The sequence below is a fragment of the Peromyscus maniculatus genome, chromosome 7 (assembly GCF_049852395.1).
Source record: "Peromyscus maniculatus bairdii isolate BWxNUB_F1_BW_parent chromosome 7, HU_Pman_BW_mat_3.1, whole genome shotgun sequence".
NCBI lineage: Eukaryota > Metazoa > Chordata > Mammalia > Rodentia > Cricetidae > Peromyscus > Peromyscus maniculatus.
Window position 1 is genome coordinate 4,402,259 of NC_134858.1, and position 22,938 is coordinate 4,425,196.

At 39.0% G+C, this 22,938-nt stretch overlaps 1 protein-coding gene across 4 annotated transcripts in view; it reads right to left on the minus strand.

Moving 5' to 3' along the window:
* Dync2h1 (dynein cytoplasmic 2 heavy chain 1) overlaps nt 1-22,938 on the minus strand; it is a 237,405-nt gene that overhangs the window by 109,271 nt on the left and 105,196 nt on the right. For 2 of the 4 annotated variants that reach the window (XM_016002328.3, XM_006983761.4), the window contains exons 58-65: nt 22,497-22,620; nt 21,769-21,890; nt 7,755-7,841; nt 6,501-6,627; nt 5,727-5,868; nt 4,977-5,086; nt 1,647-1,667; nt 381-479 (exon numbers count right to left, since the gene is read on the minus strand). In XM_016002328.3, coding sequence (XP_015857814.2) covers nt 381-479; nt 1,647-1,667; nt 4,977-5,086; nt 5,727-5,868; nt 6,501-6,627; nt 7,755-7,841; nt 21,769-21,890; nt 22,497-22,620 — 832 coding nt within the window. The remainder of the gene's footprint in view (nt 1-380; nt 480-1,646; nt 1,668-4,976; nt 5,087-5,726; nt 5,869-6,500; nt 6,628-7,754; nt 7,842-21,768; nt 21,891-22,496; nt 22,621-22,938) is intronic. The other 2 variants (XM_006983760.4, XR_013052597.1) reach the window with 2 other exon arrangements.

Here is a 22,938-nt window from a genome sequence, read left to right on the forward strand (position 1 = left end):
ATAAGACCAGGAGGCTTCTTTTTCCTCTCCACACTAAGCGTACATCTACAATTCCATAATGCCCTGCATTTGTCATTAATCGTAGCACAGTGTAGAGGTCTATCTCCTTAACCTCCTCTTACAAAGAGGAAGAGCTGTGTCTGCTCACTGTTAAAACTCCTGGGGCTCAGATGAGTCGCTAGCACCAAAAACGATGTGTTTTCTCCTATGCTAGAAGTGACAGACCTGCAGCCATGAGAACCACCCTTCTCCTTCCCCCAGATTCCCATGAGGAATGCTGCAGGTAGCTCATTCTGCACGTGTCTTCTCATTATGGACCCTGAGCTGTATTCACTGTTGGTTTATCTGCAGCCAGGACCTAAATTATAAGTAGTGCATACCTGTTGGTTAATAACTTCCAAACGTGAGTCTTTCAGATGTGTCTTTAACCATTCCGTTGCCTGAGAAGACGGATCTATCAGAAATGGGCACACACGACTCTAGTGGGGGAAAAAGCTTTTTAAATAACAATGAATTTTTATACTTTTATTTAAACAGAAATAAATTCCTAAAAATTGTAAATCAATTGCAAAGTAAGCTTTTCTGTGTCTTTGTACAATGTGACTCTATTAAGCACAAAGTGGAAGAGATGGTGTGGCTTTTATCTGCACCAAAATCCACTTAGATAAATTACTAGGAACAAGTAGTAAACAATTAAATCTAACTGCAGTAATGTGAACATACTCTGCAAATGTCCTTCAAGGGAAACTGACTAGGCTGTCCATTAGGATCTAAAGAACTAGGAACGCATTTGTGCAGAATGTCTCACACTGGTAAACCACAGCACTGAAGCTGCCTTCCCACAGCACTATACAGAGGAAAAGACACAACATACAAACATAAAACACATATTACCTATTCCACATTTTTATTTGTTTATTTACTTTCTTATTTTATGTACATTGGTGTTTTGCATCATGTATGCCTGGGTGAGGTGTTGGGTCCCCTGGAACTGAAGTTACAGACAGCTGTGAACCACCATGTGGTTGCTGGGAATTGAACCCAGGTCCTCTGGAAGATCAGTCAGTGCTCTTAACCACTGAACCATCTCTCCAGCCACATCTATATGATATTTTTTAATCATCATTGTCTAGTAAATGTAGTTAAACAATGAACTAATGTTTCTTAAATTTTCTCAATTGAAGAACAACACAATTGCTATCGTGGTAAAAGGACACACATGACAGTAGGTATAACACACTGAGAACTGGACTGCGTCTAGCAAGAACACATGGGTAACTTCAGTGACATGTCAGGGGAAGGGGATGGCAGGAACTAACAACTCCCCCAAACAGTTTCCATCACCAACACTGTTCAAACAGATGCTGGACTTTCCAACAGCTGCACTGTGGGTCTCAGTTCTCCAGACACTTCCTCACACAACCCCACTGTGTAATCCTCACCAGGCACCTGTGTCTGGAGGCCTCTCTTACTGCTCCACTGTATGAAGACACAACCCCTGGCAAAATGACTTGGCTAGCAAATGGCTCTTCAGTGTTATTATGGGTTTAGATAGGGTTTTATGGATAATAATAAACATTTCACAGTTCTACTAGATTTTGTCATACCCTCAATATTATTACTTTTAAAACTGAAAGAGTTCTTACCCATGATTTCAAACCAATGATCTGATGCAGTCAGGAAAAAAAAGAGGTGATAATATTTTTAAGCAACTCATTTTACCAAAATATGTGTAACAAACCTAAACCAACTTACAAGTTGGTTTTCATCTTATATATACTTTTTATAGAACTTTAGATAAATTCTCTGAGGTACATTTTATCTCTGTTCCATGATAAAATGCAGCTAAAATTACACTTAACACATTCTAACAGAAAAATAATGATGAGCTTCAATTCCCTCATTCATTCACCTACCATGCTAGGTAACAACCACAGGAATACAGACAAGGAGTCCAGAAATGAGAAAGATCTATCTCCTTACCTTCAATGACTTCATATCCAATTAAGAAGCAAAAAATGAAAACTGCATGATCAGGAAATACATAAGATACACAGGAGACATGTAGAGTTGGGGTAGGAAAAGTCAAATCAAATTAAGCCAAGAAAGATTATCCGGGTAAAGGAGCTAATCCCACAATGGAAAAGAGGCTACAAAAGCTGGAGCAGTGGGACAACTCCAGTCGTCAGGCAGAGCTGAATTTGGAAAGTGTGGGCAAAGATTATGCATTTCACAGAACAGATAGAAGAATTAGCAAGGGCTGCCTGACCAGGAAGAACTTCCTATGCCATGTCTCGTATATTCAGTCATCCATTCCATTACGAGTAATGGAGATTTCAAACTGCAGGCAAGGCAAAGTCAGTGGCATACACTATGGAAACATTGTGAGTAGCAGACTAACATTTCAGGAACATCACTCCAGGAAACAAAACAAGCAACACAAAGGGGAAGGTGCTGGCTGGCACAGTACATTTCTCTAGGTACAAAATGAAGCCACAGAAGTGAATGTAAGTAAATGTGATGGTTCTGGAGATATCTGAGCAATGCAATTAGTAAGACTGGAGAGGATAAGAAAGGGTTTATAATCAAGAGCTGCCTGGTCTACCCTGCACGGCACACTCAGGGTATCTGATAGGGTCACATTCAGATAGTGGTCACCTGCCACTGCATGGAAATGCTAAACAAAGGGCTCGCCTGAATCCTTTTAGAAGATTAACAGGCTGGGCAGGGAGTAGAGGAGGAGGGATACATTTCTAATCTAGAAACAAACTGAAATTGGTCAATGTGAAGTCAGCAAAAGCCAATGTCACTGAAAGGTAGAGACAAGCTATCTGTGATCAAATCTATGTACTCCTTATACAGAGGGGGGCAGCCTGCTGACATAGGCCTATACATAATACCAGCATTGTAGAGTCAGCAAGTTCAAGGCAAGCCTGGGTAACATGAGATTCCAGTAGTTAATTCTTAGAGAATTCATTTTACAAACCTCACTTAGAATGATTATAGATGTAACTAAGTATGTGCTTCCCAATCACACATTCAACTACAATGTATTTCAGACCTAACATATCTTCTTAGTCTTGGAATACAGTGTTGACCATAATGGCAAATTCATGCTAATCTAATCTATTTTCCAAGTGATTTGGGTGGAGGGAGGTGAAGGTGCATTAGGAGTGTGCATAAGTCTTCAAAAGAATTTGTAGATATTAAATGGAATTTAAATATAAGCTTATTATTAAAATTAAATTTACAGGCAAGTTCCAATATTGATTATGAACCCAATTCTGAAGAGAAAGTTGTCTTTTCAGTTATTAGCAATATATACATATATATTCTCATAAACATGTTTTCTAAAGGCTTACCTCCCCCATCACTCACTCTTAGGAAATAATTCTTAAACCATCATAGGTCTTGGGGGGAACTGTTTATGGTTTGTTTTGCTTTGGGTTTTTGAGATATCAGCTCACTATGTATATGTAACCTATGATGACCTTGAACTCCCTCAAATCCTCCTGCTTCAGCTTCTCAGGCTAGGATAGCATGAATGTGTCACTATTCCAGACTTATTAATATTTGTGAATCGTGACTTTCTTTGACAACTGAAGTGAGAAGAACGGTCAATAAGTACGACAGGCATGACACACGCACAGGGTATAGAACAACAGACACAACGTAGGGCAACACCTGACACAGACTAGCTACAAAGGCAGCTGAGGCTCCAGATGTTTATTTCAGTGCAGAAGAAGATAAGAAAAAAACTATTCAAAAAGCAAATCGAGAAACAGTAAAATCAAATTAAATTAAGAAAACCACTCAATTTGTAGTCATAGACTTCTTCCAGGCAACACACCTGGACAGTTAATTAATAGGTCTAATAAAACAAAACAAATTAGAGAAATAAATAGGACCCAAACCAAGAAAAATATTCCATGCTACCTAAAGAGGAGCATTTGATGTACATATATACACACACACTTGGCAGGGGGTGGGGGTAAGATACTAAAACAGAGAAAAGAAAAAGATTTATGCTCAGGAAAAAAGGTTACTGAGAGGAGAGAGGATAACAGTGTATACTCTATTGAGACAGAAAATGAACTCCCATCACTTAGGAGGGAAGTTAGTATGCACTTTGCATGGGCCAGCGAGGACAGCGTGGGTGAGGGCACTGGCCCCCATGCCTGATCACACCAAAGAAGGGAGGCGACTCCTGCACCGTGTCTTCAGGCCTCCATGTGTGTACACACACACGTGCAATAAACAATGCAAAAAACTGTGAGAGGTACACCAAGTTATGATAAAACCAAACTTCATTTAAAGTTTGTGATCTGTTCATCAAGTCATAAGACAAAACAGAAAGGTGTAAATGTGAGAAGGGGACCAGTGGGGTGGTCATGGGGATAACAGTGAGAGAGAAGGAGGCTGAGGAGAGAGTCCAGAGAATGATCTAAGTACATACTCAAACTGTCATTCAACAATGCAATAGATTTTTCAGTCTATGATGTTTGTAACCACTGCTTTAAGTATGGCTTTCATATTCACTACCAAGAAAGTATTTTCAACTGTAAGAAAACACACTACATGAAACCATTTTCCAAAATGTATAGATGTTCATTTCTAACTTGTAACCTAAAACTTCTTTTGTCATTGTAGAATTTTGTTTGGTAAATTAAATTAAATTGAAATACAAAATTTATGCAAAAAATAGAGCATGAGATAATTCAGGGTTCTCCACAATATAACTGTTACTACTAGAAAATTCAATTTTGAGTACTTTATCATCATAAAGGCCATCTTAGCTCATACTTTTATATTTAATTGAAAATAAATTACATTGAACAGTAGATAATCAACTTTAATTACCAATATATTTGCCATTTTATTGAACTAAAGATAAAATAGGTGCAAGAGCCACAACATGTTTACACTGCGGTGTTGCCAGCTCTCAACATAACCTCTGAGAGAAGCTTTTTAGTTACCTGTAAGATCACAAGGGCATTCTCTATGGAGAGGTCATCAGAGGGAAGGCCTTCACTTTTCCAGATCAACTGCTCGCTTTCAGTACAGAGAAATCTCCTTAGATCAAATTCTGAAAAGCAAAAGGCATCAAGTAGTCAGCATAGCCACCAGGACCTGACAGACAGACTGGCACCATGGTGACCAGCACCGGACAGACAGACTGGCACCATGGTGACCAGCACCGGACAGACAGACTGGCACCACGGTGACCAGCACCGGACAAACAGACTGGCACGGGAGGCCCATGGCATGGCCTCACTCCCATTCCTGTGCATCACAACGTAAACCCAGGAAAAAGCTTTGTAAAATGTGAAAACGAGCAGAACTCATGAATGAATTACTTCTAAGTGAATGTTTCACAGCCACAATAAGTTGTGAAAACCACAAAATTCACAAGAAATGTTAGAGCCTCCCATTTCATTTTGGCATGTAAATTAATGTTAAAAAATAACATAATGAGCTATATTCGTGCAAAATTAAAAATAATTCAGAGGGAGGTCTGTTTCATATATGGATATAAGAGTAGAAAACCTGTAAGAATGAAACAATTTACAAAAAAATCCATGTGACTTGGCAAATCTGAAGTAGTCATACTATCCCTGGTGACATACAGGGGGGAAATCGTCCCATTAAGAGAAGTAAAGGGAACAGAGTAGAAGGGCCATTTTTGGCATACTGAAATTTCAAGTTCATAGTAACTCAATACAAACTCTCTAGACCAGCTGCCTTGGTCCATTCTTCCAGACAGTTCTTCCTGAGGCCTTCCGGGGCAGCAGAGAGGTAGGTTATGAATGCAGCCGCCAGCTGAGCTCTTTTGGGGAGGGTCGCTAACTCCTCCGATATCTCAGCAACCTGGAAAAAGACAGCGCATGTGTGGCACTCCCTTGGAAGACAGGACAGCTTTCCAGCTAGGACAATAACCCAGCATTCACTCAAGTAGTAACACCTTAACAACTCTACCACAAAAATTTCAAAAGATCAGTGAGAACTCAAAGTTTTTAAAAGCTTGAGACACAAGATATTTCTATAAATAAAACATGTTTTGTCATATGCATGCCCTCCATCACACACAATTAAATTTAAATAAATTTAAACAGAAAGTTACCATGTTGAAATCATGGAATATTTCAACAAGAAACAACTAGTGTACAATGTTAATTAATATTAACTATTATTATTAATATTAATGAATATTAACCTTATTGTTGTGGTAAAGTTCCCCAGATCCTTGACCTCCCTGCCCTTCTCATTAACAACATGGGCAAGCGGAAAGGGAACAGGTTGTTTCCTAAAGTATGTTCATAAAAAGACACTTTGTTTAAAGACAAGTTTAATTGCTGACTGATTATTCATTTCTACATTATTTTTCAAAGGCCAGCTATAAGCTAATGGGTATTTTTCCTGGTCCCCTTTAAAAAACAAAAAACCAAATACATTCTTCACACCCAGGTTTCCTGTGTTTGTGGCTCTTCTCCTAGACACACCTGAGTGTTCCACCTCCGGTGCTCTCTGTCCAGCTGACTGATCAGGACGTCAGCAGCTTTGATTGTCTCCTGTGCCTTGGTGACTTCAGCTTCAAGTTTGGCAGCTTCTGAAGTCCTGCTCTGAAATCTAAGAAAACATGAACATACAATTGTAAACAAAAACTTATCCTTGGGACATACTGATTCTATGTGTGTATGAAATAGCATAAGATCGATAAATATACAAACATGTACACTTAAAGCTTTCACTCTTGCTCTAGTAGCTCTCAGTGGTAGAATACAACCCAAACACAAAGCCCCAGGGCCACTGCTCTGTACCAGGACATCAGTACATCAGTCTGTGCTCAGGGCTGGACAGAGCCCTTGCAGGCAACATTCTATACACACTTCTCCTGGTGTTCACTCAAGACTTTGACCCAAGAATTAGCCAGCCATTTTCTATAATTGTCTTTCTTCCTATTCTAGTTGCACAAACCTATCTGCTACCATGAGAACTTTTTACATGATGATAACAGTTTATCTTTAAAATTTCCTTTGGCATCTTCCACCTACTCTCTTCCTCTCGCCTTACTTCTTGACCTAATCTCAAATATCTACCCACCAAAACGAAATATCTGGTCCATTGTAAATCATCTCTCACATAGTGTCCATTTGCCAGATTTTAACAGTCTTTTATATATGTCTGTATATGAATATGTGTGTGATATCTGCATGTGTATACTGTGCAGGTATGGTCATCTGTGCAGGAACATGTGGAGGCCAGAGGTGCATGCTAGGATGTCTTCCTCAACCACTTCCCCCACATTCCCATAATAAAAAGGAAATGTGACATATAATATCTAAGATAAATTCTTATAATTTTTTCTAAAATTAGCAGAATCTTCCCTAGCATGCACAAGACCCTGATTTTGATCCCTAGTACCACAAGGAAAAAACAAATCACTTGTAGAAAAGTATTACTATTATTTATTTGGGCTTTTCATTTTTTTTTTCAGATGGGGTCTTATGTAGCCCAGGCTGCCCTCTAACTAGCCATGTAGCCAAGGATGATCCTAAACCCTAGTCCTCTTCATCCATGTCCCAAGTACTGGGACCACAGGCACGAACAATTACATAGCTAACTAAGAATGCTTTCTCGACTACTTTCTCCACGTCTCAACCTGAGAGGGACACGAGAGGAGGAAAAACAAAGGTTACAACTAGGATGTGGACCTTTCAAATGAGCTGAGATGTGAGCTGCAAACTGGAACTTACTTTTCTTTGAGTTCTGACACTTTTTTACCAACAGAGTTAAGGAGGTCTTCTAGCTTCCTTTTTCTATCTTCAGTTTTCTTCAAATTCCTAAAGTGGAAGTCAATGTTAGAAGTCATTCTATTTTAGATTTCAATATTAAAGCAGCACTTTCAGGAATGATACTGCAGTAAATGTGACAGAACCACCATAGTTCGGTGTTATGACACTTCTGCATAGGTAAATGAAGCAATGCCTAAGTCAAAAGAGAATCTTTTGAAAAACTCACACTGCTTCTTGGAACTAGTATTTAAAAAGACTTGTGCATACAGATTCTGAAGAAAAAAAACAGCAAATGTGTTCATCTATCTTATTTCAAAAACTATATAAAATGATACCAATGAATAAATATGCAATCCTATATATATGATAAAGAGAATTTAAAAGTGTGGCAAAGGAAAACTTTCAAAAACATTTGGAAAATAAAGACTAATAAGTCAGAATAAAAAAGCAAAAAAATGAGATGCCTGCAAGAAGGAAAAGTAAAATAAGCAGAATTCCAAACTGCTCTGAGAGGGTAAGCAGCAACTGTCTCCAAAGGGAACAGAAAAGCTGGAGACACAAACATGTCCAACAGTTGTAGGATGCACTGAAGGGTAGATCTCAACTGCATACCTCCCCTAAAGCAAACTTTTAAACCAAGCCAAAATTCAACACATCTAGCTGACAATCCATCCACTCTACCTAGCTCCACTGACACCATATATACAAGACATGGCATTTCTTTATGGGAAAAGTGAATGCACCCACAAATACTGAAGAGTGATCATTGCCTCGCCAATCTACACCTGAATACTTAATCCTCACACAGAAGTAGGGGAACACAAAGCACACACTGCTTTGTAGATGAATTTCTAAATGGTCTTATTAAATAAAAAACATGGAGCCAGAAATTTGGGTTTAAAGCCTTAGAGATCAGGGAAATATGGAAAGCCACCAGCTAACCTCACCTTACCAACTCCGCAGCTTCCAAGGAGCGTGACTTCCTGTCTACCCAGGCTTATATGCCTTGCTTTTCTGCCCCTCTCATTGGCTCTCAGCCCAGCTACCTTACTTCCTCTTCCTGCGCAGCTCTGTCACTGTCTGTCTGTCTTTATAGACCTCCTGGTCTCTATGGTGGGTACTGGGATTAAAGGCATATGTCAACATGCCTGGTTCTGTTCCCTAGTGTGTCCTTGAACACACAGAGATCATGCCTGCTCAGGGATTAAGAGCATGTGCTGCCTGACTTCCTTGTTTACTTAAAATGACTGACCTTTTCCCCCTGATCTCCAAGCAAGCTTTATTAATGCACAAATAAAATATCACCACACTGGTGTCTTAGATTGGATGTTGGTTACTGTAAGTCAAGGACAGAGCATGTCAAGAATGCTTCCTAACCAACCAAACAGAGCAAATGAGCACATGATTACAGGAGGATGGACTGAAGGTCAGGAAAAAAAATGGAATAAAAATTACATCCTCAAGTGGATAGAGAGAATGTTAGAGAAAAAAAGCACACTTGGAAGAGTCTAATATGGCGATGGAAATAAAAACAGAACAGGGAAGCAATGGGAAGACCTCTAAGAAACTAGACCACAGGAGCACGGGTGTGGAAGGCAGGCAGGTGCACTGTATGCACTAAACACCAAATCCCTGGACCAAGGGTCTCCCACGGGAGGCCTTTCTCTATTTTGTACGAAGTGTCATAATTATTACCAGAACCCTAAAATGATCAAGACCAGATATAAGAAAATACTAGATTGTTGTGGGAATTCATTCCATCCAACCAATGACTTTTGGGCTATCTGGCCTGATGAGCGTGGCCCTTTCTGGGTATATGACTAGTCAAAACTGAGAAGAGGTGGCTGGAGGCCGAATGGTGGGTCCCCATCTCCCTTAGGCTGAGGGAGGACGACAGCTGGATAAGTGGCTGTGTTTATTACATTCTGTATTGTGAGTATATTATCACCACTTTATACCTTAATAAGTTCCAGAGGTCCTTAAACAGACTCTTGTAGATTTGCATAACAAATGGCACCCGAAGTTTGTGGTAAACCACGGCTGCCTAAACAGGTCAGTGGCCAGGTGGCCTGCCTTACTGCCTGACTGGGGTCCACACTCCATCTTTTAAAACCCTCTCCACTCCCAGGTCCCACTGTTGCTCGGCTGTGCCCGAGTGATTTTCTAAAATTCCTACTCTTAACTTGGCATGGTGCCTGCAGCAGATTGGCCCGCGTGTCTGTAGCTACCCAAGCAATGCCAGCTCGGGCTGGTTTATAACCCACCCACAATTGGCAACTCTATGCCCCCATCCAGGAGGCCAGCAGAGCTGCCTGACATCTCCTTATCCAGAAGAAGCAGCAGGCTCACACAGACTCACCCTGCACAGTATCAACACCACATTTGGAGGTAACTGCCTAAACTAGGCATAACACCACCCACTTAGGTTGGGACTGCATTGGTAGTAGCCTATCCAGTGCCCGCACATTGCTCATGTGCATCCCTGAGTCCCTAGGTCCCAGGAGCCTAGTGCCCTGCAACCTCAATCCCCAGCCAATGCGTTCCACAGCCTCTGAGCTCCTTCCTGCTTGGCACATTCTGCCAGTGTATGAGCAATGCCTTCTACTAGTAAGCGGCACATGCCTGCAAGTGCTCCACAAGCGTGCCTGCTCTGCAGTCTGGGCATGGCATCATTCTGCTCTCCTTAAGCACTAGGGCCCAAAGAGGCCAGCAGCTAGCTGCATGCAGCTGCACACCCAGCTCCCGGCTCCTGAGCTCATGGTGTTCCCGAGGTCATGGTGTTCAAGCCTTGAGTGCCTGCTCATGGCAGCAACCACACGTGGCACACTCCACTCATTTCAATTCTGCTTAGAACTCACAGGTGAGCCAACCTTGGGGGTACAAAACCAGAGAGCAGCTTACTAGGACCTGCTTTGGCACCACACCTGCGACACCTGCTGGACAGACAGCGATATTACATCCTAAAATCCTTACACAAACCAGAAATCCAAATCTGTGGGTCAAGTAAGAGGTTTAAACCTAGGACAATTTTCCGAGGATTTTAACTGGAATAAATTACTTGATAACTTTAAACTTTAACTGTCAAATAATAAATAAGTAGATAGATAGATAGATAGATAGATAGATAGATAGATAGATAGATAGATAGATGATAGATAGGTAGACAGATAAACAGATAGATAGGTAGATAGATAGAGATAGATAGATAGATACATAGATAGATAGATAGATAGATAGATAGATAGATAGATAGATAGATAGATAGATATTTAGAAAAATGTTTACAATTTGTAAATTTAATCCACACCAATGGTGGATAATAAAAAATTCAGAAAAAAAAACTCTCTCATTACTGCTATGAATGGAATGTTAGAAGAGATATGTGACCTACATGAGATATATACATTTTTAGCTATAATCACTATTAGTCTGGCAATTTATATCATATCCTTAAAAAAAAAAAAAAAAAAGGTTTGATAACAGTGCCAAAAATGAAACTCACTGAAATGATGTGGAGTGTGAAAAGTGGTAATGAGAAATTAGCTGAAAAAATACATTACATGAAGAATGGTAACGAGAATTGGCAGACAAAATACACTCCATGGAGCATGGTAATATGCATGTCATACAGATAATCATTAAAGAGGGCAAAGCAGCCTTGATGGATAAGATAAAATCTTTAGAAGTATATACGAATGATGAAAATAAGAAACTGATTGATCAAACGAAGTTATTGGAATCATTCACTGCTTATGAGGTTCAGACCCTACAGAAGGCAGTGGAAAACATATTCCAAGCCTTAGGAGAACGTGTTAAAATTGATTAAAAAAAAAAAGCATTAAGGCACAGACAAAAGAGGTTAGAGGGGAATTAACCTAACCAGTACCTTACAGAGTTGGAGATGAGCCATTGAGAGTGGTCAACACACTTGCTATGATTTATACTGATACTGTTTGTGAAAAGCCAGCAAATAACAATTTTCCCAAGGGATATGTATATTGCAAGTGGGAATATATATATATATATATATATACATATATATATACACATATATATATATGAATAATGAAAGATTTAAAAGATATTAAGGAAGCAATAGTTTCCTATGGTGTGCATTCAACGTATGTAAAGGCAGATGCTGCATACATGGTTTCTAGGAACAGAATTACTCCAAACTACTGGAATCAATTAGTCTCAGCAGTATTAGAATATAGTCATCAGTTACAATGGAAAAGCTGGTTGAGAGAAGAAGCTAAGTCCCTTGAACAACAAGGTAAGATTAGAGGATTTGAGATTTCCCAAGATCAAATACTTGTGAGGGTTGTTTTGCTGATGTTAATAAGCAGAGTACTTTTGAAGAACACACCTTGTCCCTATGCTGTATGACAGCCTTTAATGCTTGGGATAAGATTCAAGAATCAGGAAAAAGAACTGAGTCATTTACTAAAGTTATACAATGTTCAAAAGAACCCTTTACTGACGTTTTGCAAAGACTGACTAAAAGTGTAAGTAGAACAATATCACATCAAGAAGTCAGATGAGTACTAGTTGAATCTTTGGCTTTTGAAAATGCTAATTTAGTGCAAAAGGTAATTGTACCTTTAAAGGTCAGATCAACACCCACTGAAGAGTGAACCTAAAACACAGTCAATATTGAGTCTCATAACTATAGTGATGAGGCTTGGATAAGAGAAATGATTTCCAAAGGTTTAACGAGACATCAACATGTCAAATGTTTTAAGTGTAGTAAACCAGGCCATCTAAGAAAAAATTGTACAAGGGTGCTCCTACAAACAATGTTTCTGCTAGGAATGACCCAAACAGAAGGCCCCAACATTCTGGATTATGCAGAAGATGTAGCAAAGGCTGATACCAGACCAAAGAATGCAGGTCAACAAGAGACAAACAAGGTGACCCTTTATCATCAGGAAAATGACTTGGGGGGCCTCTCACAGGCCCCCAAGTCAAATGTGGTCTAGTCTTTCCCAGTCACTGTGGAGGAAACTCCTCCCCAGAACAATTAGAGGGATCCAGTACATATTGTAAAAAAAAAAAAAAAAAAAAACACCATACTACTTTGAATGATAGAACAGCTTTGAAAGATGAGTGAAAAATTCCAGGAGAAACCATAAAACAAATATTTTGATAGACTTCTATAAATGACCAAAGACCAAAGCTAGCAGTACAAATAAGTAACATAATTGAAGGTTTGCTGGACACAGGAGCAGATGTAACTATAATTACACCAGAATCATGGCATCCAAATTGTCCTCTTCAAGAGGTAGATGTTCAGTTCCTAGGATTGGAACACTATCTCAGGTAAAACAAAGCATGAGATGGGTTGAATGCACAGGGCCAGAAGGACAGAGAGTAAAGTTGAGGCCATATGTGGCTAATGTAGCAGTGAATCTATAGGATCATGAACTGTTAGAGCAATTGAATACCCAGATTAACATTTCTAACATCTGAGAAAGAGACCACAAATCAACTCATGTTTCTGGGAAGAATATTATAAAGCATGATAAAAAACAGTCACTGACCATTCAGGCTATATGAAAACAGGGCACAACAGCCATTAATCTTTCTGAGGTACGAATGGCCCTAACCTTAAAATGGTTAATTGGCAAACCTGTCTGTGTTGGGTAGTAGCCTACAACCTCAGAGAAACTACAGGCCTTAGAACAGCTGGTTCAGTGGCAGCTTAATGCTCACCATATTGAAGAATCTACCAGCCCCTGGATTCTCATTTATTTGTTATTAAAAAGAAATCTGGAAAATGGAGAATGCTGACAGATGTGAGAGCCAAAAATAAAGTAATTCAGCTCATAGGCCCTCTCCAGCCTGGAATGCCTTTGTCTTCTCTGTTACCTAAAGAATGTCTTATTATAATTATTGACTTAAAAGATTGTTTCTGCACTATACCTTTACAAGAAAAGGATAGGGAAAAATTTGTCTTCATGGTACCTACTTACAATAATTCTGAGCCAGTTAAGATATAGCAATGGAAGGTTCTCCCACAGGGAATGTTAAATAGCCCAACCATACCTATATTTTGTGCAAAAACCATTGAAAAGAATTCCAAGTTTCCACAATCTATAATCTAACACTATATGGACAATATCTTATTAGCTGATTCAAAGGTAGATAGTTTTATTAAAAATGTTTGAAGAAGTAAAGAAAGTTTTGCCTTGTTGGGGATTACAAATTGCTCCTGAAAAAATACAAAGAAGAGATTCTATTAACTACTTCGGTTATAAAATAGGTTTACAAAAAATCGACCCCAAAAGGTACAAATCAGCAGAGATTGATTGCTGACTCTTAACAGCTTTCAAAGATAGCTAGGAGACATTTCCAATTTATGCTCCACTATTGATATAAATGCTAATAAACTGACTAATTTGTTCAATATCCTAGATGGGGACAGGGACTTAAATAGTTCAAGAGAATTAAAGGCTGAAGCTGAGAGAGAAATGGCTTTGGTGGAAAAGAACTGCAGAAGGCACATGTGGATTGTGTGGATCCAGAGCTTAAATGCATTCTGGTTATATTACCCTCTATGCAATCCCCTACATGGATTTTGATGCAGAGGGAGGATACTATATTGAAGTGGATATTTCTACCACATAAACAGAGTAAGAAATTAAAGACATATGTGGAAAAAGATTTTTGATTTGATTTAAAAAGGAAAATTAAGACTTCATCAATTGACAAGAATGGACCCAACAGAAATTGTAGTACCTTTAGCTAAGGAGGAAATTTCCTCTTTATGGAAAGATAATAAATATTGGCAAAGAGCTTTTGGGGAGAGATTAACAGCAGTTACCCCAAAAGCAAGAGAATTAAATTCATAAAAGGAACTAGTTGGGTCCTTCCTCACATTGTGCAAAGAACACCACTTTCTGGAGTCCCTATGTTCTATATTAATGCAAATATATCAGGAAAGACAAGATATAAATCAGGAAATTTAAGTAAAGTGGTTCAAAGCCCTTATGATTCTATACAAAAGTCAGAATTGTATGTAATTATCATGGTACCAATAGACTTTACAGAACCTCTCAAGCCACGCAGATCTCTGTGAGTTCGAGGCCAGCCTGGGTTACTAAATGAGTTCCAGGAAAGGTGCAAAGCTACACAGAGAAACCCTCCCTGTCTTGAAAAACAAAAAACAAAAAATACAGAACCTCTCAATATAGTTACTGACTCTCCATATGCAGAAAGAGTTGTTTTACATATTGAAACTGCAGAATTTATTCCTGATAAAACAGAATTAACTTCATTACTTACACAATTACAGGAAACAATCAGGACTAGGAATATCCCAAACACGTGTGTGTGTGTGTGTGTGTGTGTGTGTGTGTGTGTGTGTGTGAGAGAGAGAGAGAGAGAGAGAGAGAGAGAGAGAGAGAGAGAGAGAGAGAGATCACATCAGATACCATATGGGTCTGCCAGGTCCTCTAGCACAAGATAATGATGAAATTGATCAATTATTAATAGGAAATGTGCTGGAGGCCTAAGAATTTCATAAAAAAAAAAAAAACCACAATGTCAACTGCAAAGGTTTGAAAAAGAACTTTCCAATCAATTGGCCCAAGGAAATCATTTTAAAAAAGGTCCTATTTGTTCCTTCTATATAACCAAACTCCCTTACCTACAGAAAGTAAACCTATTCATTTTGCAGAATTTGGACAATTATATTATACACCATATAACAGATACATTTTCAGAATTTCAATGGGCAACTGCTTTAAGTTCTGAAAAGGTTGATTCTGCAATTGCACATCTATTAGAAGTCATGGCCATCATGGGTATACCTGTACAAATTAAGCCTGACAATGTTCCAGCATATGTCTCTAGTAAAATGAAACAGTATTTTGCATATTATAATATAAAAGCATATTACAGGTATACCACACAATCTTACAGGACAAACAATTGTAGAAAGATCTAATTGCACCTTAAAAGAAATGCTTACTAAACAGAAAGGTGGAACTAAGACCCCCAGAGATAGATTGCACAATGCCTTATTTACACTGAATTTTCTTAATTCTAATGAGAAAGGAACAGCTATGGAGAGACAATGGACGACAGAAAAAACTACTGAGTTAAATCAATCTGTGTTCTTTAAAAATGTGTTGATCTCAGAACAGAAACCAGAATATGTATTATGTTGGGGAAGGAGTTTAGCTTTTGTTTCTACAGGTGAAGAAAAGATATGGGTACCATCAAAATTAATAAAGATTTGATTCGAACAGGAGAAACTTCTTAATAAGAAGAAATGATAGTTCATCCACCAATGTGGCAATTCTACAAGTTGTAAGGAAAACTCACCAAACAAGGGTCAGGACATGGTTCTGTTTTTGTCTTTACAGAAAAACAGAAAAGCCCATTTTCAAGAAGTCAAAAGACCTTGGGACATCTAGACATCTAAAGAAGGGAAAGCTATCCAAAAAAAAAAAAAAAATCACCAAGCAAAGAAAAATCTGACCTAATGGTACCAATATTCTCATTGGGGTAAAAGCTCACTACCTAAACATCAGTATCTTTTTACTTCTCAAAAAAGTTGAAGTCCTAATTAAAGTTGGCTTTGGAGTTGGAGTGTGGTTCTCTCCTTCTCTAAATCTATGCATGGTGTTAAAAAAATTAAGAGTTTTTGTCTCATATCAGAAGAGTCACCTGGTGTGGGGCAGAAGAAAACCAAAAGTCTAGGGACTATTGTCACAATTTTCTTTCTCCCCATACTTATTCCTGACTCTTTAGAACCTTTCCTTATATATATTATGATCTTCAAATTTAAACCATGGCTACTGTTTCTGGGATTGCCATTTCATAATTGATTACTACAGCTAGCACAGTGGAGACCCTGGCAGCAAAAGTAGCTACCACAGTTAGTTAGTTAGTTAATCACAGTTAGTTAATCTTTCATTCTATTGGGCATGATAAATTTAATTCAGTAGTTATATACATTTTGATTGCCTTTGAAAGTTATAAATTTATAAACTCAAGTTCCATTTGCTTTTGGGATACCATCTTACAAGGACTCCAATGTACAGTACAGCTTGTCAAGGAAGGGAATGGCTCAGTTGCCTTTAGCCTACTGGCTATGGGTGAAATAGGACCTCTGTTTGTCTTTTCTGTGTCGAACACACAGATTGCAAGCCCAGTGCCACTTTGAGATCTTTGGCAGCAGTTAACTCTGTAACTCACACATGATTGAGCCTGTATGATAATGAGTATTCAGAGACGGGTAATGCCTTGGAGGGGGGCGCTCACCAACCTAAGACAGAGTGCCTGTGTGGCCTGGGCAGATGTCTCCATGACAGGTAAGGTGACCTGCTGACATCCCACGCAACCTAAGTCAGAAGCTCATTTTTTAGTAAAAGGGGGGACCTGTAGGGCCTGCCCCCCCCCGTTTTGGGTAACTGTTGCCTTGCTTGCTGACCTTGACCTTGATATCATCCCTATGCTAATTCCCTGCCAGCTTCCACCCTACTGAATACTTAGGGGAAGTTCCTTGTCTGTGTATCCTGCATATTGAGCATTAACAGCTTAGATGCAAGATTGTAAAATATTGGTAGCGAACTTCTGCCCTCCGGGGTTCTCCCATTGTGCTGTAAGCCTGTATTTAAGACCTCCTCCCTCCTTCAATAAATGGCATTCGGCATTTAAAAAAAAATTTAAACTTTCTATCTTGATATTAATAAAGTTTAAGTTTTCCACAGTGAACAATAAGTTTTCCTAATCACAATCTCAGAAGTCCCCAGAAGGAAGATGGGAACCCACAATGATTCAACTTGGTTCATAATGATGCCACTGAGCCAATAAACACCACACTAAGATCGGCTTTAGACTGCAAACTGCTCAGAACAGTTTCCAAAGTGGCCAGCTGGGATGGTCCACCATCTTACCCCTCTATCCAGAACTTCAGATAAGCTTTACCCATTATTCTGAGACTGGATACAAATGTTACAGCTAGTCCTCATGAGACTTAACCATTGCTCTAGTTTGGTACAGGATCCCACAGAGATACCATCAACTCCCCCACCCCACCCCACCCCCACAGACGGGAAGCAATATCCCCGCTCCCAAAAGGTTTTTGCTTTCTCAGCATTATGGACAATTGTCATCTGTTAGGGGTTGGTTATAAGCAGTTACAGGGTTGGAGGTGGAACAATAAAGTTACACTCAGGAATCTCATTCAGAATTTTAAAAAAGGGGGATAGGCAGCATAAGAAATAAAGTAAATTACTGTATCCACTTGTAAACTAATTTAGCAATTAACAGCTTTGGATAATTTGCATTGGTATGGATTCTTGTATATGGATACAACAAATGTAAAATTATTTTCCCTTCCTGTTTAAGATAATTTATATACTGATACAAATTCAAAAATATATTTGTCATATTGTACATATGTTCCTACTTCTTTTTAAAGTATATTTTTATATTGATACAAATGCAAAATTATAATTGTCATACATGTTTGTTCTACCTCTGTTTAGGATATTTTGTATATTGATACAAATTAAGGATACTGTTGTCATACTGCACTATACATTTCAACCTCTGATTAAGATGTATTTGAATATATTGTCACAAATTTGAGGTCACTGTCCTTATACTGTACATCTGCCTACAGAATGTTTACTTTTATAATGTGAAGGTTTAGTCTTTAAGCTATATAGGTTGATAAGAACTACAGGTTAATAGTCACCCATGCTTGTCATACTTATAGTCATGTTAGTTAGGTTTTCTAGAAATTTATGTCAGATGGATAGGTAATCTTCAAACACTTCATAGACCTAGAGAATATGGCATTTAAATGTTTTAATAACTTAGAATTCTGTTGATGTGAGACACGATTGCTCCTGGCAGCACCAATCTACTCCTGAAAGGATGATGGGCATTGAAGACACTTCATATGGAGTTATCTTCTTGGCAAAAATGGTCTTTTGGGCAAAGAACTGCCCTTGTCTTGGGTGCTGACAGTAAGCACGCTGTCCAATCAGGATGAGCAGGACATAAGGAAAAGTGACTGCTGAACCTTGCCAAGCCAGGGTAAGACAGTCTTTCAAATTTTCTTGCTTCTGAAAATGGTCTGTCAGATATTCCAGGCCTATAGCCAATAGTGGATGCCCCAACATTGCAGACAAACATTGGGTGACTGTCCAGGTGCCAGCTGTTTCTGTTATTTCTTGCATTCATCAGAAATTGCTTGCTTGCACTTCCTGCTTACTTAGGTAATATCATTTTCCTTCTCATGTCTTTGATGGAGTTGAAGACTAGATAGCTATAGTTACAATATTTTAGATAAGAGCACATCAGGCACAACATTTAGATCCTTCAAGATAGGACAGCTATTAGGGTAATTTCTGTAATTTGCCAATTATCCTTGGTCTGGACATTTAGTATATGTTTCTTGCTTGATGTTGTTCTTGTTGGTTGTAGTTCCACTTTTGTTTATTTTATTACCCTTTCTTTCTCCTGGACAATACTTGATAATTGCTCTTATTGTATATAGTTCTATATTAGATTCAGGACCTTTTATCTAGAGAAAAAGGGGAGTGTTGTGGGAATTCATTCTATTCAACCAATGACCTTTATTTTGGACTATCCGGCCCAATGGGTCAGATGTGACTTTATGGGTATGTGACTGGTTAAAACTGAAGAGGGGGTCAGTGACCACACAGTGGGTTCCCATCACTCTTGGGCTGAACGGAGGAGGACGACAGCTGGAAAAGCAGTGGTTTATTTCACTTGGTATCCGTGAGTGTATTATCCCCATTTAATGCCTTCGTAAATTCCTGAGATCCTTTAATAGACTATCATTATTTGTGTAACACCAGATTAGCTCCAGAACTGTAGCAACAGACTAGTAGAGGATTGTGATCATGAAAATGAAGGAAGGTATTCATTCCACCATCCTTCCAACCAGAGCAGCTTCTCTTTGTAGAAACCTGGCAGAGCCTCTGGTTTGTCCTGGTGTGTGCCACATGCAATGGGTAGGGAGATCATTTATTCTTCTAAACATGACAGGAAAGGGAAAGCAGAGGTGGAGAGCATCTCCTGGGTCTTCACAAAAGGATTTCCTTGTCCTTAAGAAGCGCAACTTAAAAACTTAAAAAATAACAATTTTAAACCATCATCCTGTCTTGAATTGAAGTTAGAATTGAAATCTACCTGTGAAATGGGCAGGTCATTTGCAAATAAATTGAAAGTACTGAAAACGGAAGGAAGAGCTTCCTGGAAAAACATAACAACCCCCAGAAGCAAACTCCTTTGGTACTTGTTGATTGAAGCATGCTGCATGTTCCCAAGTGATGGTTTCACAGATCTTCAGCCCAATATGCCCCAATGTATAGTAACAGGTACCGAGGGAACAATTGAAGGAATAATAAACATCTCCAGAACTAACAGGTGCACTGGCTATATTCCACCAAAACTGTAAAAACTTACAATCCAGAAACAGGGTCCTAAAAACTTCCAAAGAGAAAAAATACAGCTTAACATACAAAGCATGAGGAAACAAACAGCCCTGCTTTTTAAAGAGCAAAGCTGCACTCTGGAAGCCAGCAGAAATGGAGTTCCACCCTGGAAATGGGGTTCTGCACCAACCAGTGGGGTTGGACTTCAGTGTGCACTGAAATTGCCTGAAGGTTCAGTTCAAACAGACTACAAGGCTTCCCTGCCACAAGCATACCTCACTCTGCACCTGGAAGGAGTGAGAAGATCTGCACATTTAACAGAAACCAAGGTGGTGCTAAAGCTCTGCCACAGACCACACAAAGGAATGAGCCCATAAAAATCACTACATACAAGCCACTCCAATACTGAACACATAGGATAAAAGAATAAACATGTGAAGAACTCAAAATATTTGTCTCATGAATGTTTTCATAGGAAACAACTAAAAAATATATTCTAGGAAAACAAGGAACTAAAAAAAAGAATTCATAATAAAATAAAAAATGATGGAACAAACAGAAGAGACAGAGGAACTTCCCAGAACAATGAAGAGAGTAAGTTCTAAGATACCAGCTTTAGGCAGGACTCTAGAGAGCTAATTCAAGAGAAGAAAAACACAAAGGAAAAATAACACCATGAGATCAATGAAAATGCTTCCAGGTTTGTGTTGACACACGGCAGGTAAACATGTGAGCAGAAAGGGGGATCCATTTCCACAGTGAGGGTGATCACACAGGAACGGGGCAGCTCACAGAGAGAGGGTGTAGCACAGCTGTGGGGCTTCTGCTTACAAATCCCAAGACCTGGGGTTCAATCTCCAGTAAGTAAAAAAAGGGGGAACAAGAAAAAGTTGTGCAAGAAAATAAACTCATAAAATACATGTCTCAACTAAGAAAATGTTTTCACTATCAAAATAATAAAAAACAAAATTATTTAATACAAAATTTTCATATAATTAATATTGAAAAATTTAGGTAAAGATTTTTCTCCAGAATGGGTTTATAGGTAATGTCAAAAGTTAATGACACATTCAACAAACCTCTTGGTCTGCATTCAGAATTAAAAACAATAGTAAACTGTATCTCCAACTTCCAAAGTTAAGTAGTTGAGTATTCTTCCTACCTGCTCAAATGCTGTTCGGGGAAATATTATCTTAAATACTCCCTAGAACTTCAATGTCAAAGTAACATCACACAAGCTCTACATGTTCAGTCACTCTTTTCCTGCTTTCCCTCTTCTGAAGGAACTTCCGCCTGCTCACACTCTACCAGCAACATGGACACAGAAGCCAGGGGCTTCTGTTGCCCATCCTCAAGATGGCTGCTGTCTGGATCTGTTCACTGCTTACCTTGGGGTTTCACTCACCCATCTAAAAGCTTACTTTGTAAGCTGTCATTTTAAAGTAGAGGCAAAACCAACACCCCAAACCAAAATGAATACAAACAATATAATACATGCATCAAGCTGAAGATCAAAGTGCAGCCAGACATTCTGCACTCGTTGTTTTACTTACGACTCTAATCCTGACTGCTCTGTTTCCAGAGGCTGGATCCGTTCCAAGACATGGGAGTACTGTACATTGGCCTTCACCCAAGCAGCCAAAGGCGCAGCTGCGGTGCTGGCACGCTTAGCATTCTGAAAAAGTCATCACAAGTTACCCCGTGCCCAACTTAACATCAGACAAACGTAATGTTGATGTCAACGTTTGGTCTAAGCATGCACCAAAAGAGATGTTTTTATGAACTCCCCTTGCAGTTTAAAGTCCATCTCTTTTAAGCACATCTGATCGTTTAGTATGCACATGCATCAACATGGCTGCTCTGTCTCCTTTATAGAGAGTGCACAAGTCACTTTGCCTTCCACATGTGACACGCATTTCTTAAATGAGAGCAATTTTGAGAGCATTGTTACTGGTGTCAAACAAGAGCTAACATTGAAAGAATGTAAAAAGTATCAGAATCACTGAAGTTAAACCTTACTGAAATTTGATACAAGTATGAGGAAACAGATGCCCATTACTGCAGAAGCACCCAGCAGAGGAGAAAGAACACTGGGAAGGATGTGGGGAAGGAGGAAGAAAAAAGGATGAGCTGAGGAAAACTCCAGATTCAAAGTCCATGGAGGACAGCAAACCTGAAACTCTGCTCTGCTTTAATTTTAGCTTTTGGACCATCTAGACAATGGTAACAACAAAGTATCCCACAGTAAAAAGCCAGTCACATAGCATAAAAAACAAACTACCTTTGGATCGAAAGAGGCTTTGTTTTTAAAGAGAAGCTCCTCCACACTCTCTCGTATCTCCTTTGGGATGTTCCGTGCATCAAAAGTTGCAATGTCTTCTCTCACACCCCTCTTTGCAAGGAAGCTAGGAAAAAGGCACAATACTTCAAATATGGCAAACTAAAAATTGTCCTTTCTAAATAAATGTGATGTGTATAGTACTAACACCCAATTAATTAACAATAATAGGATATGAAGATTTAACATAGAGCTAATAACTATCATGTGTTAATAAACAAGAAACCCAAGCTTTGAGAGTGTGAAGCGGTCTATCCACCATTCCATGAATAAACCGGAGCAAGAAATGGAGTGTGAGAATCACACTGTCCAGTGTCTATTCTCCCTGCATGTCAAACATTACATACTCCCATGCCCTAGAGTCATCAAGGAACTTTCTCAAGTA